This window comes from Vitis vinifera, chromosome 18 (genome assembly GCF_030704535.1).
Source record: "Vitis vinifera cultivar Pinot Noir 40024 chromosome 18, ASM3070453v1".
Classification (NCBI taxonomy): Eukaryota; Viridiplantae; Streptophyta; class Magnoliopsida; order Vitales; family Vitaceae; genus Vitis; species Vitis vinifera.
In genome coordinates, this window is record NC_081822.1 from 12898313 (window position 1) to 12916133 (window position 17821).

General features: G+C 34.6%; 3 protein-coding genes across 4 annotated transcripts; 1 reads left to right on the forward strand and 2 right to left on the reverse strand.

Annotated features, from left to right (window-relative positions):
* Nucleotides 1-1207: 1207 nt before the first annotated feature.
* Nucleotides 1208-6235, reverse strand: LOC100267768 (uncharacterized). 2 transcript variants are annotated; one of them, XM_059734277.1, is made up of 7 exons: nucleotides 6094-6235; nucleotides 4733-4973; nucleotides 4474-4522; nucleotides 4255-4381; nucleotides 3072-3142; nucleotides 2895-2967; nucleotides 1208-1589 (listed from the first exon to the last, which is right to left on the reverse strand). In XM_059734277.1, exons 2-7 carry the CDS (start codon nucleotides 4887-4889, stop codon nucleotides 1476-1478), a joined length of 591 nt encoding a protein of 196 aa, XP_059590260.1. In that variant the 5' UTR covers nucleotides 4890-4973; nucleotides 6094-6235; the 3' UTR covers nucleotides 1208-1475. The 2 variants fall into 2 exon arrangements, with proteins under 2 accessions (XP_059590260.1, XP_002269229.1); XM_002269193.5 differs by lacking the exon at nucleotides 6094-6235 and having other exon boundaries at nucleotides 4733-5232.
* A 31-nt stretch (nucleotides 6236-6266) lies between these two features.
* Nucleotides 6267-9052, reverse strand: LOC100253985 (pentatricopeptide repeat-containing protein At3g26540). The gene has a single exon (XM_019216553.2). The coding sequence runs from the start codon at nucleotides 9001-9003 to the stop codon at nucleotides 6868-6870; it is 2136 nt and encodes a 711-aa protein (XP_019072098.1). The 5' UTR covers nucleotides 9004-9052; the 3' UTR covers nucleotides 6267-6867.
* Nucleotides 9053-15162: 6110 nt separating this feature from the next.
* On the forward strand, nucleotides 15163-17418 carry LOC100259118 (uncharacterized). Its single transcript, XM_002269084.5, has 2 exons — nucleotides 15163-16346; nucleotides 17076-17418. The coding sequence occupies exons 1-2, from the start codon at nucleotides 15535-15537 to the stop codon at nucleotides 17143-17145; spliced, it is 882 nt and encodes a 293-aa protein (XP_002269120.1). The 5' UTR covers nucleotides 15163-15534; the 3' UTR covers nucleotides 17146-17418.
* The last annotated feature ends 403 nt before the right edge of the window (nucleotides 17419-17821 follow it).

Consider the following 17821-nt stretch of genomic DNA (forward strand, 5'->3'; position numbering starts at 1 on the left):
TCATTAAAATATTAATATTAATAGTAGCATTTTTAAAATATAATTTCCATATGTTTAATAGGGAGGACTAACCATTTTTTTAAAAGAATTTTTGCATATATTTTACATTTTGATACAATATATATTGTTATGATATGAAGCAAAAAAAAAAAAAAAAATCATGTGTGAAATCATTTAAAAATAATAAATTTAATATTTTAATTTTCAAAAATAAATTAAAGTTACTTTTCAAATCAAATTTTATGGATTAAATTTATTTATTTATTTATTTATTTTAAAAATATATATATTTTCAAAAAATCACTAAAGAATTAAAAACTTAAAGGAAAAAACATAATAAGTAGAATGCATAATAAATGATACTTTATACAATTTCTATGTACTTAAAATCAAGTAAAAAATATACGGGTTTTTTAAGCTCATTCACAGTTGATTCTATCAATGAATATAAATTGATCTTCTTTAATAAAATTAATCAAAACTTGTCGAAAAATCGATGTAATATCAGAATTTCATCGTTAAATCAATAAATAAAAAAAAGAGAAAATTTGATAAATCTCAAGATTTGCATGATAGTTATCGTGTCAAGGTGGCCAATGCACGGAATTTTGCCCATAAATCAAGACATCTGTGTCCTTGCTCTCACCATTGTTATAAAAGGGTAAAATGGTAACTGGCTCATTAGATCCAAACGACTTTGGGTTTGGATAGGGCAGCCCGACCCTAATTTGTTCAGGTCCGTTTGACAAATTACAGATTTAATAAAATATTCACTAAATCCAACCAATCCTTTTCCTCGTTGGTCTTGGCCCTGTGTCTAAGCCTTTTGACAAGGATGGTGCTACATGGGGCTAAACACATCATGACTTCTGCCATTTTGCTTTTATCATACACCATATTTATTACAAGAACGGGTTTACTCTTTTGGCACCCAATAACCACCTTTTCATCTATGAAGGTGATAAAAAGGCTGTTAAATTGGCGATGCAACGAACATTATTCCATTTGGCAATACAACTAAAAGTGGGGACGGTTGTTTGAGCCCAGCCCAAGGTTTATTCCACATAGTCGGCTGAGCTTAGACAGCATAGCAGCAGTAGAAGGGCTTAGCTGCTCTGGGCTGAGCCCAGGTAGACCCCAATGCTGATACTCTTCCTTGGAGGGAAGACAATGGGATAGGTTGATCAGGCTAGCAGTCACGCTTGCATATCAAAAGTTGGACGAGGTATTTCATTATTACAAAAATAATGCAACAATAGCACACCAAGCATGCCATCTTACCAACTGAGATTTCAAAATTTTGGAACCTGACATGATTAAATCTTCAGCAATGAGTGTACCTTACTAGGGGAGCATCGAAGGAGGTAACAATGACAGGATCTAGAAGTGGCAATGCAAATACTAGGATAAGTAAAGTCATGGCATTTTCTCCTTTACTGGAATTCCTCAAGGGGTAAAGAAATCCAGCAATCAGGTCAACACACTTCTTTCAGTTTCTTGTATTCTTCAATGTCAATCAGTGAAGCCTTGACCTTGAGCCAATCAGCTGGTTTTGGCATGATAATTGCAATGTATCCTTCTCTGTCAGCCTGCAACTTGAGACAAAAGGGTCAATGAATAGCATACAAAATATTCAGCACAAGACATTGAATGGAGAAATTACATAAAGCAACAAAACTGGTTGTAAATGCTACCAACTTTATTACATCAATAGTGCTACACAAATAGTCCTAAGAGTGTGTTTCAATAGGATGGATAGCAGGCATAGAAAGGAAGTGGATGCTACCAGCATCTGTATCCTCTCTTTCCTTCCAGTATCTTAAGTCCTCAATTCAAATTATTGGGTTTTTTTTCCATTGTCCTCATCACTGCTGCTGTCACCATTTCATCATGGCCATCATCACCATTGCTACCACTGCAACCAGACCACCATCAATGCCAACAACAATGTTGCAGCTAATATCATCATTAACACCACCATCAAAAGTAAGTGCCAATTCTCATCCACCTAACCCAGAAAGATGTCATTATTATGAAGGCATGAAGTTGCCATTCCAACTAACCGCAGAATTTTCCACCCAAGATTCCTTTCCACTATGGTTTAGAATAATTCTGATAGCAGACACAACTTTAGATCATACACCAAATTCTGATGGCATGGTTATCATAGTAAGACACAGCTTGTACAATCAAGTAGGACAGTGGATGTGGTTGCTTTTCAATATCTGATACTCCTTTGAGAATGATATACATATTCTAAACTAATAATAATAGGCATCAAAGAATTATGAACATATAAAGAGGAAGAAACTAGAAAGAATGTTGTTATATTAGTTGAGAAATGGCATTTGATGGTACATCTAATTCTCGAATATGTTACCAGTAGAGGATATACTTTATCCCTGCTCATAACTCCTGTTAATTAAATTTCTTGGTTAAGACTTGAAGAATTCCTAAGAACATATTTATGAAACTATTGGGAGTGGAAGTTGGAACACTTATCTGTACTCTCAGCTGTTAATCTTAGGTTATTTCTGGATTAAAAGGACCATAACTTTGGGTACAATTTGCCAATAGAAGTGCAACAAGAATGGTATAGCAACATGTATAAGACAATGCTCCAAGATATTCCCCTAGTAGTTGATCATAATTCACAATAAAGAAGTGGGAAGCAGTTGAAAGCACATGACAGACTATACTGCATGATTTTCTTTGAGAATAGATCATCTTTGATAGGGGAAGCTACAGTAATATGATGGGCACAAAATAGGGGGAAACATGAAATGCTTGCAAAGTCAATTAAGTAAAATTATCATAGTCAATCACACAATTTTTATAAAATGATGATCTCTGCATAATATAACTCAAAATTAGTATCTTTCAGTTCTTCTCACCGATGAATTAAGCAATCCTGGCTGCTTGATTAATCTATCATTCACTTCCAGTAGATTGCCTTTTACACAACATCTGTCAGAAGCCACAGACCCCCTCAACTTTTAGCATCAAAAGAAATAACAAGCAAAAACAACAAAATATCCCCAAAATGGAAAGAAGAACTAAATGAACTCCACCTCACTATATAAGAAGCATCATTGGTGCACACTTTACACAAAGCTGAGTTGGATTCAAAGTGTTGTGCATTCTGCATAAGAATATCTCCAACTTCAATAAGCACAACTTTGCTATATGTATAAATGTAAGTATGTGTGTGAATGAGTGTGTGTCTATGAGAGAGAGAGAGAGAGAGAGAGAGAGAGAGAGAGAGAGAGAGGGAGAGAGATTAGCCTCCAATTCAACATCTAAAAATAATTGCAGCTCCCACCATTTGGTAACACAAATATAGTCCAAATAACTTATTTGATTATGTGATACACTGATCCATAATGTAGTGAAATACAACAGCAAGAAACGAAAAAACTGCACAACAAGAAGAAATGAAAAACTGCCCCAAAGTCACCAATCCACTCAAATAAATGAACTCAGATATGCCCTTCAGTAAATAGAAAAATCTTTGTGCAGCTCAAAGTCCTAAAACTGAAAAGCCCAAGCCAATTGACACTTCTAACAATTATAGATTTTCAATCCTTTTTCCAATGCAATTGGGCAGCAGATTGGTTTCAAATTGACCTAAAATAATATACAGGTCCGAACACAGCCCAAACCATTGCCAATCTAGACAGATAGGAAATCCAGTACACATTAGTAGCAACATTGCCTCCTTTAGTCTAAAGCCCACTAACACACTAACTCTCTAACACTGAACACATATGAGTGCAATGTCATTAAAAACTGGTAAAAGTTCAATTTCAAAAATCAATACATGAAAATGCTCCTATCACAGTAATCCAAAACCATATCCCATTATCCTATTCCCTGAGTATAATTTTGGCAGTTTCATATTTCAGAACCTAATTCAACTACAACCACAAATCCAAGCAGAAATCTTGGTTCTTCTATGAGAGTACTATATGATTTTGATCAGTTTTGGCATAGACTTTGAATCAACTGGAAAAAAAAAGAAGAGAGAATTTAAGTCCCAAACTAATACAGCTAAATGTACAATTATTCACTTCCCAATGTTAAAAGAACTCTAACCTTAAAATTCCAAAACTAGAACTGATAATATGTAAGATCAAATTCACCACCACTCTATCAACACTATAATAAACTTGATGAAGGAAGCTCACTAACAGTATTATCATTATTATTATTAAAATCAATTATAGATTCTCATTCAGGTAAAATTGCAATTACCTTCTTGCGCTTTCCGGTAACCTTAATCCCACTTCGATCAGTCTTCCCAACATTGAAATCAACGGCTGTAACTCCTCCTTTCTCCGTAAGAGCGACGTGCGAAGGAGCCAAACCGATTACGCACAATCTTCTCATCGCATGTCAAAGAAAACTTCCAAAATCAACTAATTTTTGTAAAAACGAATTATGCGAGAACAAAGATAAAGCTCAGAACTGTACCCATTGGCGTGGCGATAAACGTACTGATCGTGTCCTGGCTTCATAAAATCTGGATGAACTCCATAAAAGCACAATCAGAACGGAGACGAAACTATTCACTGTTTGGTTGCCAAGAAAATGAATGGCAGAAAAAAAAATAATAATAATCCAAGTATCATTTTCTACGTTGAACTCAAGTAATCCACACAGGTGTAAAACCTGAAATTCAAATATTTTCGATTGTTTTTCCAACATTTTCTCAGCAATGAAACACACTAACCTGGAGCGAAATAGGAAACGAAGTTGGATTGAACAGCAGAAGGGGGAAAGAGTGGAAGATTGTGTACATCAGGTACCAGCAGTCTCTGCAACTCTTCTTCTTCTCCTCCTCCTCCTCCCGGATTGTTTGATTCGACGGCGTCACTGTGATCTTCCATTGGTATACAACGGTGATAAAGATTCTATGCCAGGGCTCTCGTGTCTCGATGAGTTCAGTGTTCAGACTTGCCTTTATACTGCTACTGGAAGAAACCGAACGATTCAAAATGGGCCTCGATTCTGTGGCCCAGCTTTACAATTTGGTTGGTTTAGAGTTCGGGCCGTCCAAAAAGGGATCCACAGAATGCTCATATGGGACGATACTTACAAGAAGTAGATTTCTCTCTTTTTTTTTTTTTGAAGCATTTTTTTCAAAGAGAAATGAGGCATAAAATCCGTTTAGTATTAATAATATTGTGTGGATGCATAAAAGATATTTTTGAGTTAATAAATGGAAAGAGAGACATGCTGCTCCCTCTTCTACACCTTTGACAACTAACAAGTGGAGGACTTATGTGGGTGATTTCACTCTAAAATATAGATAGAGGCTGGTCTGAGCGAGGATGATGGTAAGGTCAAGCCCTCTCCAATAACCAAATTAGTCATGGGTTTATAAGCAAAGATGAAACTAAATGAAAGTAACTTGTTGGTTGAATGATTGTTACATACTATTCCTCTTCAACTTCTTTGTTTTATTGCTCTAATCCAGGCACCATTAGTGTTTTGATAATGGTTGTAATGATGAACTTAAACCCTAACTACGTTATAGGGATCAATGAGCGACTCTTTTTGTTCCAAGTCAAAAGACATGGTATTAGGACTTGCATGTTTAATATAATGACTTGGGAGATTGATTTCTATGATCCTTAAATCTGGGATGAAATAAAAGGATATGGGTTTCCTTTTGGTCAGAGAAGATTGGGAGGGCCTGAATATGCCAAGTAGTATCCCTCCTATGCCTTTGTCTAAGGGTGGTGATGATATAATGACCCCTCCTTTTGTTTTTTGTTCTCATTTCTACTGTTATTATTGTCTCTTGTTTGATCCCCTTCTCCAAATTGTGATTCTGTATTGCACCAAAGTATTTAGTAGAATGTTACCAAACTAATTCCCAATGCAAACTAAAATAGATAGGATTTCAACCTCATTATTTCTACTTCAAACATTCATCAAACACATTATGAATTTCATTTCCCATTGTTTTTAATTTACTTTGTCCTAGGCTTTTTTGTTTCACACCTTAGTATAATTTTTTAGCCATTCATAGTGGTGTTTTTACTTGCACAATCTATAGAATAATAAAAGGCATCTAACTTCTGGTACCTTCATTTCAGGAGCGCCAAATTCAAACCCCACCATCCACCAGGCTTAATCTCTCCTCCTCCTTTTTCATCTTCTCCATGGCCAGCTACAGTGCAAGTGATGAGGGGATAACTGGAAGGATGTTTCTGTGTTCTTTTTCTTCTTAAACGATTGTATATATGGAATAATCAAGGTCAATGAAACCATCTTGTCTTCTTTCTCGATCAACAAAAATGTACATTAATTTGAAGGAAACGCGAGGGTAATCGGAAATAATGAGTCCTACAGAGAGTCCATCTGACCTCTGCCTAACAAGTTAAAAGATAATTTAACTCCACCACGTGCATAAAATATACCTGTAGATGGGCACCTTTGTAGGATTGGTTATGACTGTCTGAAGCCAACTTCCTCCAGTAGCAGTTTAAGTACTCTTACAGGGGACAGTACAGTAAAGTTTTTCCAAAAAATCTTCCTTTTTTGTTGGAGCTCTAGCTTGCACTTATTTGATGTAGGAACCAATATGCTTCTTTGGAGCTCTATCTGATGACTCCTTTCATGTACAGATCAAAAACTCAAAATGTCCTCCCATGTATAGATCAACATGAATTGACAGACGCTTCTAGAGTAAAATATCTAGACTCCCATTCTCGAGGTCATGAATAACTACCAACACTGGCATCCAGCAAGCAGCTCAGCACATGACATTAGAATACAAAGCTTGACCCAAGCTTCTGTCATCTTGCATGGTCGGAAGCTGTGAATATAATTCCCTCCAATTTGTGGTTCGGATTATTACTACTTGCCCACTCTGCTTCTGTCCAAAATTTGAAAATGAAATGGAGTTGAAGGATTCAATTCATTTAGTTGTTCAGCAGCCCATTTTCCCAACCTTGAGTGACCATGTTCACTGCAAGCATTGAAGACTCTTGTCAACATTGCAACAGTGGGCTCAAATGGCATCCTCTTAATGAAATCCTCAAGCTCATCCATGAACCCATGCCTACCATACAGTTCAATCATGGACTCATAATGCTCCAATCGAGGTATGATACAGTACTTGTTGCTCATTGAATTAAAATACTCAGTACCTAACCCAGCAAGACCCTCACAAATACAACCAAGCAAAATACCCTGAAAGGTGATGTGGTCAGGCTTAACCCCTTCTTCCTCCATCAATCCAAACAGTCCAAGTACATCTCTACCCCTTCCATTGTGACAACATCCCAAAATCATGGAGTTCCAAAGAATCAAATCCCGTGAAGGAGCCTCTTTAAAAACCTTGAGGGCATATTCAAGACATCGACATTTGGAATACATGTCTACCAAAGCTCCTCTGGCAACAACATCTATCTCATAACCATTTCTAATCATAAACCCATGGATTTGTTTACCTTGCTCAAGCGCAAAAATATTTGCACAAGCTGACAAAAGTGTACCAAGCGTAAATTTAGATGGCGTTGTCTCCCATTGCATCTCCCCAAAAATTGTCATAGCTTCTTCACTCAAGCCATGGCGAGCATGGCTAGTCAATAGAGCATTCCAAGAAATCCTATCTCGCCAATGACTCATCTGGTAGAACCAAAGTCTTGTGCTTCTCAAGTTCCCACATTTCCCATACATGTGAAGAAGTGCATTGCCAACAAAGAGATTGGAATAGAGACCATGCCTATAGATAAACCCATGAACCTGTTTTCCCGATTCAACATCTGAAAGACCAGCACACACATTTAGGATTAACCCAACAGTGACATGGTCAATGTCTTGAGTTGCTTTGCGCATCAGAAAAACAAATTCCAAAGCCTCTTCCCATTGGCAGAAATGTGTATACCCTGCTAACATTGCATTCCATGAGATTACACTCCTTTCTGGCATCTCATCGAAGAGCACTCTTGCCTCTCTTGTTTGCCCACTCATTGCATACCCCGACACAATTGAAGTCCAGGAGATCAAATTTTTTGAACTGGGCAGTTCAAAAATCCTACAAGCGCTCTCCAAATCCCCACATTTTGCATACATATCAATAAGAGAGCTAGAAACCACCTCATCCTCGTCATAACCAATCCTAATTGCAACTCCATGAATCTGAATCCCCTCCTGGAGTGCAGATATACTAGAACAAGCAATAAGAGCATTGGAGAATGTAAAATTCAATGGCCTAATGTTTGCTCGGATCATCTTAAAAAACATAACAACTGCTTCCTTTTCATTACCCATCTCAAGATACCGCCTGACAATCACATTCCAGGAAATGGCATTTGGATTCTCAATTTCATCAAACATTCTACGTGCATCACTCATAACCCGACATTTCCCATATATATCAACCAGAGAACTCCCCAAAATTACGTTCCAGCAAAAACCATATTTCACGATAAGCCCATGAATCTGCTTCGAAAGAAACAGTGCCAATACTGTAGCACAAGATCCAAGAACACTAGCAAACGTGATCTCATTAGCCCAAATCCCCAATCTATTCATCCTCGAGAACAACCACAACGCCTTCTCCGCACACCCACCTTGCGCATAGGCCGTGATCATCGCATTCCACGAACCACCATCCCTTTGGGGCATTTCCTCAAACAGCTCCCTAGCATCATCCAAACAACTGCATTTTCCATAGGTTTCAATCGCACGGTTCAAAAGAAAGATCGGCGGTGCAGGCGAGAAGGTAATCAAGTGGGATTCCACTTTACGGGCCTCAACGATTGCAAGATTGGAAGAACAAATCTGGAAAAGGCGAGCATAGAGTGAAAAGGGGAAGGGAACTGGGGAAGCAAAGAGGATGGATACGGCTTTTCGGAGGCGACCGGCGTTGAGGTGAGTAAGGACAGTTGTTGTGGTTAAGGCTTTGGAGTCGGTGGGTAGAGCTTTAGGCTTGTGGGTGTTGCGCTGAAGAAGTCGATTGAGTACAGAAGCTGCATTCACACCCATGTAATGTAACAGATCCAATGTTTTCAAAATTCAAACACTGGACCGTTATATACTGGACGGAAAAGACACAATGGATTTTATACTACTTTGCTTTTTCTGCCACGTGTATGGTCTATGATTATTTTGGGCTGGTGGGCCCTCATGTAAGCTCCAGCCCGGGGCTTTGAAGCTCGATTGAAGCCTGAATATTATAATTAATAAATGATTGAGTTTATTCCTTAAATATTTCGTAAAGATAAAAATATCGATAATTATAAATATATTGATAATTTATTTTACAAATATATTAGATATATAAAAGATATATTAATAAATATTTTAACACAATAAAAAAAAATTAATAATATTAAATAAAAACTCTAAAATATTATAGAAGAAATAAAAAATAGACATTTAAAAATTTCTTTTTTTTAAAATTGATATATATAATATGTCATATTTATAATAATTCCTCTATGACAATAAAAAAATATAAAAATTTTATAAATATACATTTATTATTAAGTTGTATTATATATTATTTTATAATAATATTATGATAACATGTATAATTTTAAAATATATTTAATATTAAAATTATTATCCATTTTAATTTAAATGTATTCAATATATATATTTTAAATATTCATATATTTTTTATATTTAGTAAATATATAGAATATATTAAAAACACTTATTAAGAAAAATATGTTTTTATATAATAAATTAAATCAAATGTGTTAGAAAAATTAGGCTAATCCAACATATATTAATCACCCTAGAGGGAGGATGAATAGAGTGATGGTCTCTTTTTGCAAATTTAAATTATGTGAATGTGAGAGACAAATATATGCAAGTATATAATAAAACAATATACAGATAATTGCATATAAACTAAAAGAGTAAGAAATAGAGAATGCAAACACAAGATTTTATAGTGGTTTGGCGCAACCCGGCCTACATCTACTCTCCTCTAACTTCAATTTCAAATTTGAGGTTCCACTAATTCAAGACTTCTAAATCAAGCCTTCAAGCAATACAATTGGATTATAATTCCAATCCACCATCTTGGACTTTTGGCTGTAAGCACCATTTACAATCCTCAAGAGATATCTCACTCTTGAACAACTTCTCAAGTGATACTCCACACTTGAGAAACTTCCTCTCAAAGATTTATAAATAAATGATCTCACAAAATCCTAGTACAAAAACTTTAAGATCAAATGATACAAGAAAACTATGATTGAAAGGTGCATTAATGATATGCAAGTTTTAAAACAATGGTGCACTTAAAACACTATTTCAAGGCTCAAATATATTCAATAAAGGTTTGGGAAGATTGAGCTCTTAAACAATAAAGATTTGAAGTCTTTTTATAGAGGAAAAATGTCAAACTAGCTGTTGGGGGTTCGACTGATTGACTAGTTATTAGCATTTAATACTTAGCAGGTAACCATTAGACATCGATCAGACCTTGATCGGTTGAGGTGTGGGTCAATCGGTTCCTCATCCGGTTGAACAACCATTCTGGAAGAGAGAGAAGATTTTTTGCAACCCTCGATCGTTTGAGCTGGCGGTCGACCGGTTCCTCATCCGGTTCAACCGGTTGAGCCATTTTTGGCTTAACAACCAACTTTTTCAACTTAAAACATTTTAAACAAGTTTGAAAACATTTGACACAAGGTCTTAGTTGAAAACATGAAATCGTCCAATTTTAAAATATTTAAAACAAAATAACTCGTTGATGATTTTGGTGCATAAGTAAAGAATGTAATGCATGAAAATCCTAGTGCACCAACAACCTTACAAAAAGATTTTATGAAGCTTGGGTCTTGAAAAACACTTCTCTTTGAGGTAGTCTTTTTCTTCATGATTTCTCATTGACTTGATTTGTCTTTGTGATTGCCACTTTGAAAATCGTCTTGCCTAATCACACTTGAAATATAATCATTAGTTTTAAACCTTGTTTTGTTGTCACCAAAATCGAGATTAACCAAACCTTGGTTTCACAAAATGTAAAAATAAAATAATTAGACTTAATAATTTTAATAATTGAAAAATAAAAAGTCAATCAAATATCTGAAATATCAATGAATATCAATTGAAACCCAAAAAAAATCGAAAAATCAGTAAAATATCTGGAAATATCGATTGATGAATTTTTTATGGGGATCCACATATATTAAATATACCAAAGATATGTGGGTAATATATCCAAATATTTTAAACCTTTTGAACATAGAAACTTCTAGTTTTTTTTATTAAAACTAATAATAATAATAATAATAATAATAATCTCCTTCTTATTTATTTTCTTAGCTGTTAAATTAAATAAAAGAGATTTTTGTGTGAGATTATGACCTTTGCCTTGACTTGTGGGCAACAACACATACATGCTATCAAACAAATGTATATTACCCGAGTTGTCTTAATGATGAAGGTAAGAAAAAATTAAATAATCATTAACAATTGGATTATGTGATTAGAAGATGAAGTGTTAGGTCAATTTCTCATTATATTATGAAACAAATTACTAGTGACAAGGACATTTTTCTTTATTTTTAAGAGTTCATTGGATTTATCCATGGAAAATGTGACACTTAAAATATTGGGTGGTGGGGGACAACTTTTTTTTTATTACAAATTCATGAATATTAAATTTTGGCATACCTTTGATTTTTTTTTTTTTTTTTTTTATGATATGGGAGAAGCCAATACCAATAATTAAAATAACAAAATGCCTTTAAAACACATCTAGAACATGATACTAAGTCCTAGTGGGCAACTGATTTTGACCATAGTTTTCTGTTATAAGAAGGAAAGAAAAAAAAAAGACAAGAAAACACTTTTAATAATTAAAAAATTATTTTTTGTTTTTAAGAATAGAAAATAAGATGTTTTCAAAAAATAATTTTTAGTTGTTTTCACTTATTTTAAAGACTGTTTTAAAAACTAATTATACAATCATGTAGAATTATTAAAATAAAATATTAGATATAAAAATTATTTTTAAATACACATTTTAAAATGTGGTTAATTTCATGTACCTCCTTTGAGGTTTTGGCTAAATATGCTTAGCTTCTATTATTTAATTAATGGAGTTAGTTGTATTTACTTAAAACCTTAAGAGAGGTAAATTAAATCGACCCATAAAAAATTAAGAATATATTAAAAATATTTTAGATTGCTTATTAAGAGCCTATTTGATAACTGTTTTTTTAAAATAATTTTAAAAAATAGTTTTTGAAAACATTTTTTTAAAACTAGTTTATGATTTTTGTAGAATAAAAGTTTGTTTGAAAACCTAAAATATTTTTAACATGTTTTTAATATTTTAAATCATTCTACATGTATATATAATTATTTTTTTTAAAATAAAACAATCCTTAAAAAAACAAGTGAAAATAATAAAAAATAACTAAAAGATGTTATCTAAAATAATTTTGGGTTGTCAAATCGTAATTTTTTATATTTTTGTTTTTGAGAATAAAAAACTATTTTAATAAGCAATTTCCAAACTGCCCTTAAAATCCTGTTATTAAAAACTGTTTTAAAAAATAGTTACACAACAAAGTCTAAATAACTTTTTATTCTCCAATAATTTTCATGTGTTGGACCAAATTTTTATTAGGAAAGTTAAAACCCTAGAAGCAATGGATGAATAGCAGTCCTAGTCAAGCTTTCAAGTCAATAAAAAATAATTTATAATTAATTATTGAGACTAAGACTTGATTGGGCAAATTAATTTACCCTCAATAATTGTACCTTACCAATGATATATAATCTAAAAGAAAAGGGCTTTTGCAAGATGTTCAATGAGAGGGTACATGAATATTAATCACCACCCATGAATGATCTAAGTAATCTTTTAGTGGTACAAATCTCCTCTACTTTACCTTTATTTAAAAAAAGGGGAAAGAAAAAGAGGACGTGGACATTGACCTAATCAACAAAATCACGCTTGGAGATTACTGTGGCAGTTAAAATATATATAAAAATAAAAGCTGAACAAAAATAAAGGGCTCACGCGTGTCTGCTTTGGCTTTGGCTTTTCCAGGTGTCGGTAGTTTGCCACCTTATGATGACTAAGATCCATATTTATGATACAGAAATGACACATCATTCTAGAACACTCTTATATGATATCATGATTAGGACGTCATTTTTATGGATAGTCCGCTCCTCTATTTTAATTGTTGTTTCTCTATTTATGGAAATTACAAATTTCACTCGATGGGCAAGTTTTGATGTCTCCTTGATTTTTGTTTTTTAAAAACATAAAATAATAATAATAATAATAATAATATTAATACTTTCTATATAAAGTATAATAATACTTCTATCAAAAGTACGGACTTGACTTGTATTTTAAAAATTTATTTTTTAAAATTTTTTGAAATTTAAATTTCTTAAAATAATTTTTAAAAGTGATAAGTTTTTACATAAGAATAAAAGAGTTGTCACGTTCAAAAAAATTTTAAATTTAAGAAAGCAACACATGATATTCCATTTTATATAAAGATAAAATTTATGATACTATATAAGTATAAGTTTTTTTTTTTTAATAATATAGAAGTTTTAAGACAAATCCTTTTGGTATAAAGAGAATAATATCTATGAATTGTTACAAATGGTATGATCTTAACTCTGGTATGTAAATTTGGTTGATCCTATACGAGGTGTTTCTTTATTTGGCCCTCCAATTCTTTGAGGTTAGACACCGAGCAAATAATATCTACATAGTTAGGTGCTTGTCTATTTGATCACACAGTCCCATGAGATTGACATCAAACATATAATATCTACATAATTGAGTGTGAATTATTATAATTTTTATTTTTTTATATTTTTTAATTTTAATAAAATATTTTAAAAAATATAAGGTGATTTTGATTTCAATTTCAACTATCAATAAAAGTAAAAACAAATCAGAAAGTTAATTATCTTTAAAAACATTTTTAAATATTTTAAAACTTAAGAAAATGAAAGAAATTCCACTTTCTTAAATTTTGAACAAAGTTTTTAAAAATAAAAGGTAAATCTATATATTTTTTATATATAAGATTTTTTACTTTTTTTAATAAAAATTTCCATTTTTGAAAAATAAAAAATAAAAAGTAAATTTCTACCCATCATTTTAATCAAGCATTTCCATTTTGGTAATTTAAGAAAGGGTGACCATTATAAATTAATTGCATAATAGGAATAAAATTTATGTTTTATTTTAGGAAATAAGGAACAAAAAAGAGAAAGATATAGGGAAAAAAAAACCATAAAATAAGAACCTAAATTTTAAAAATTTAAATATAATAAATTTATTTAAAAATAATTAGGATTTTGTATAATTTTTAGTGAGAGAACTTGTAGTATTTAGCTTTAAAATAAAAGATAAGAACGTAGCCCGTGATTCAGAGAGTTTGCTATTGCTTTGCCTCCAAGGGAGGGTAGTAAGACTGAATTATGAAATCCTGGATGTCAATGGTTTCCGTTTCATTTGGAACTACCCAGCTATGGGGAGATCATAGCTTGGATGAATCATTTGTTGACTCTACGCTTCCAATCTCCAACTAATCCAATTTTGATTTTGCCTCTACGGTCAAACGTTTTCGTCATCACCTCTTGTTTTTCCAGCATCAAATGCTCAGCTTCATCGTCACCCCAAACAATAAGGGTCTGGCCTGTGACGCCTGTCCGCCTTTGAAATTTTATGGACATAGTAAAAATACGGTAAATACTAAATACCCATTCACCAAGATCGACGTTTCGTCACAGCCACGGATCCTGGAAATTGGTGTGGATGCCTTTGCTTCCATGATACCACAACCATTCTTGGCCAGCAAGCCATGTGTCTTGCCATTCCAAGCAACATGTCCCCATCCTTGAGAGTGGTTACGAGTCCTCTCAAGTTTGTGACAGTAAGTGCCATAACAACTCCTTAGCCATGATTGTGCCTTTAATTGTACTAATACTTGGCTTTCAATGATGGCATCAAAGTTCTGCGGCCTAGTGAGCCTTGTCCCTCCGGTCTCCACATCGGGCAATGGCAGTAAAGCTGGAATGCTGGCCTAACAAAATGTGACTTATCAAGCAACACCCACCTTTGATTAAATGATTAAATGTTTATGACTTATCAATATGGTATTGATGGAAGTTTTTTGAGTAATGTTTGTCATTTGGTGAACCCACGTGTAGGGGAAGGGGAAGGGGAAGACTTGAGACGTTTTCAGCTAGAAGAAGAGAATTGGGGGAATGAAAAGGGACAGGCTGGTCTTTTGCTGCCATGGAAAATAAGGAGAGAGACAAAAATGAGGAAAACGGGCCTACGTCCACCCATCTAGAAAGCCTTGACTTTTATGAGCCTAACAGCTCCCCCCTCCCGCATAAGGCACCATTAAAACTTTGTTAGAGGAAAATGACGGGGAACAAAGAAGCGGTGATGATATTGCCACCACACCACACAAGCCACGTTCACCATTTCCTTCCCCCGCTCCTCCACTGAATTTCCCCACACAATATTCCAAAAAGGGGGCCAAAAAAAAAAAAGAAGGAACCATGCTTGATCCCAGAACTGAACTGTCTGCAAATCGTGCCGTTGCAGGCATCAATGACAGTTATGGAAGTTGGGGGAGCATGAGATTTGGTGGCAGGCCTCAGAGAAGTGCTAGAAACCATGAAAATTACGGGGCTTGGAATGGTGGTGACTGGCAATTCGGAGCTGAAGCAAAGGTGGAAGACGAGTCCGGTGTTTGCTCTCCGCCTCTGTGGAAAACGAGCCCATCTGGGAGTCCTAATGGAGGAAATTCCCCTTTGCATCGCCGCCATCATCAAAATCATTATAGGAGCCTATCTCCAGCGTCGAGAATGCAGGCGATTGCTCAAGGCCAGAGGGAGCTTATGGAGATGGTCCGCAACATGCCCGAATCATGTTATGAGCTTTCTTTGAAGGATCTTGTTGAGCGGCCAGTGGTACAAGCCCCACAGGACCCTTTTCCTGAAAAGAGGAATTTTGGTGATGAAATTGCGACCAGCAGGGAGAAGAAGAAAGTGAAGGATCGTAAGAAGAAGAATGATACTAAGCCAAAGATGGGGAGAAGTGGAAGTCTTGACAACGGAGGCTTTCTTCTCAAGATGGTGTTTCCTGTTTCTTTTAGATTAAAGAAGAAGAAGAATTCAGCAACAAACACTTGTTCCAAAGTCTCTCCCAAGCCTCTGGCATCGGATGGATCTGCAAAAAGTGTAGACAAGGAGTGGTGGAAGAAAAAAGTCACCGTCTCAGGAGAGAGCGATGGTGGAGGAACCACCAGCAACAGTGGAAGCAGCGGTAGCAGCAGCAGTAGCAGTATTTGCAGCAACAGAAGCAGCAGGTATGTTACAACTGAAAACCCCATAATTTATATATTTTTAGTAACATCAAATAGCAATGATAATAGTCCTGAATTGTCCTGATCTCAGCATAGGTGATTCTTAAGAATGATCCCAGTAGGAAATTCGCCAATTTCATTTTTACAAAACAATTTGGGAATCTACTGACAGAGGAACTATGCCCTGTAGACAATGAGATGGGAACAGCCCAAGCATCTGTGAAATAGACTTAGCTCCATGATTTTCACGACCCCTTAGTTAATCCCACTCCCAAAATGCGATAAACAAACGAATTTCCTAGTTCATAAGAAATATCAAATAGTGCTTCTGGTATCTGAAAGAGTCGATAATTCTCTGCAACACTTCAATCAAGATGGTGGGTCTTCTTCTTTTCCTGGAAAAGAAAAAGAAGTGCTTTTGACAGTGCTCAAAGACACCAGATGACTGGCAGTCTTTTCAAGCCCAAAGTAGGGAGCAAATTGAGTGCAATCCGGGATTTATTACAAACATTCAGAACTTAAAGATGGAACACTCAATAGGCAATTATGGGTAGAGCAAACCCATGGAATCACCAAGATTGATGAGCTCTTCAGGGTGTTTCCAGGCAGTGCATTAAACATATGTTCTTTGGCCCTACATAAAAATTTTGAATTATTGCATTACCAGTTTCAATCAATATCTGATGTTCCCTGATCATTAATTGTAACACATGGTTCTTGAATGAAATGCAGGCAACTGAGTGGCTTATTCACTGTTTGCTGGTCCTACTTGCGCTCCAAGAAAAGGAAAACAAAGGACTAATGGAGCTGCCTCCTATGGACTGGAGTAGACAATAAATATTTTGTATCTATCCTTCCAATACTAGATTACATGAGATAATCAAAGCAGAGAAAAATTTGTAATGTGTCCTGTCTATAGCCTTCAAGGTTTTCAACTATTGTAATTTTCTTTCTTTCTTTTCTAATTATTTTTTCCATCCTTTGTTTGGTGAGATGTGAGTGTCATTTTCAGTATGCAGATGCTTCCAATGGAAGATTGTCTGCCATGAAATATATATATATATAATTGACACCAGGATGCTGCCATCTATGATTGAAACTTGAATTATAGCAGAGCACTTTTCACAGAGAATCTGCCATAGATAAGGTTGCCCACAAAACAACAAACAGCCATTTTCCTGATTTTGGTTTCTGTCTGGAATGGAGTTCAGACACAAAATTTTGGATTTTGATCCATATACCAAAGTGGGTTTGGTGAATATTGAAAGAGTGAACCAAAAGGATACAAAATAAAGATGAAGGAAAGCAATGATTATGTTCTAGCTTTCAAGCGGGTGAAATGCAATCTTGCAAGCTAAGGAAACATGCATGGTATTATGACACCTTTGTCTTTTGCCAATATATTACAAAAATAAAGCACCCACGCTTGGATACTTTTTAAAAGATGATGGTTGATGAGAAAGGCAAAAAAGGGATGC

Coding starts and splice junctions, on each gene's coding strand:
- LOC100267768 (XM_059734277.1), bottom strand. CDS start 4,889: ATGGAAGATCACAGTGACGCCGTCGAATCAAACAATCCGGGAGGAGGA. Junction 4,523..4,732: donor CGTTTCCTATTTCGCTCCAG/GTTAGTGTGTTT, acceptor GAGTTCATCCAG/ATTTTATGAAGCCAGGACAC. Junction 3,143..4,254: donor TTACCGGAAAGCGCAAGAAG/GTAATTGCAATT, acceptor ATTCTTATGCAG/AATGCACAACACTTTGAATC.
- LOC100259118 (XM_002269084.5), top strand. CDS start 15,535: ATGCTTGATCCCAGAACTGAACTGTCTGCAAATCGTGCCGTTGCAGGC. Junction 16,347..17,075: donor TGCAGCAACAGAAGCAGCAG/GTATGTTACAAC, acceptor AATGAAATGCAG/GCAACTGAGTGGCTTATTCA.
- LOC100253985 (XM_019216553.2), bottom strand. CDS start 9,003: ATGGGTGTGAATGCAGCTTCTGTACTCAATCGACTTCTTCAGCGCAAC.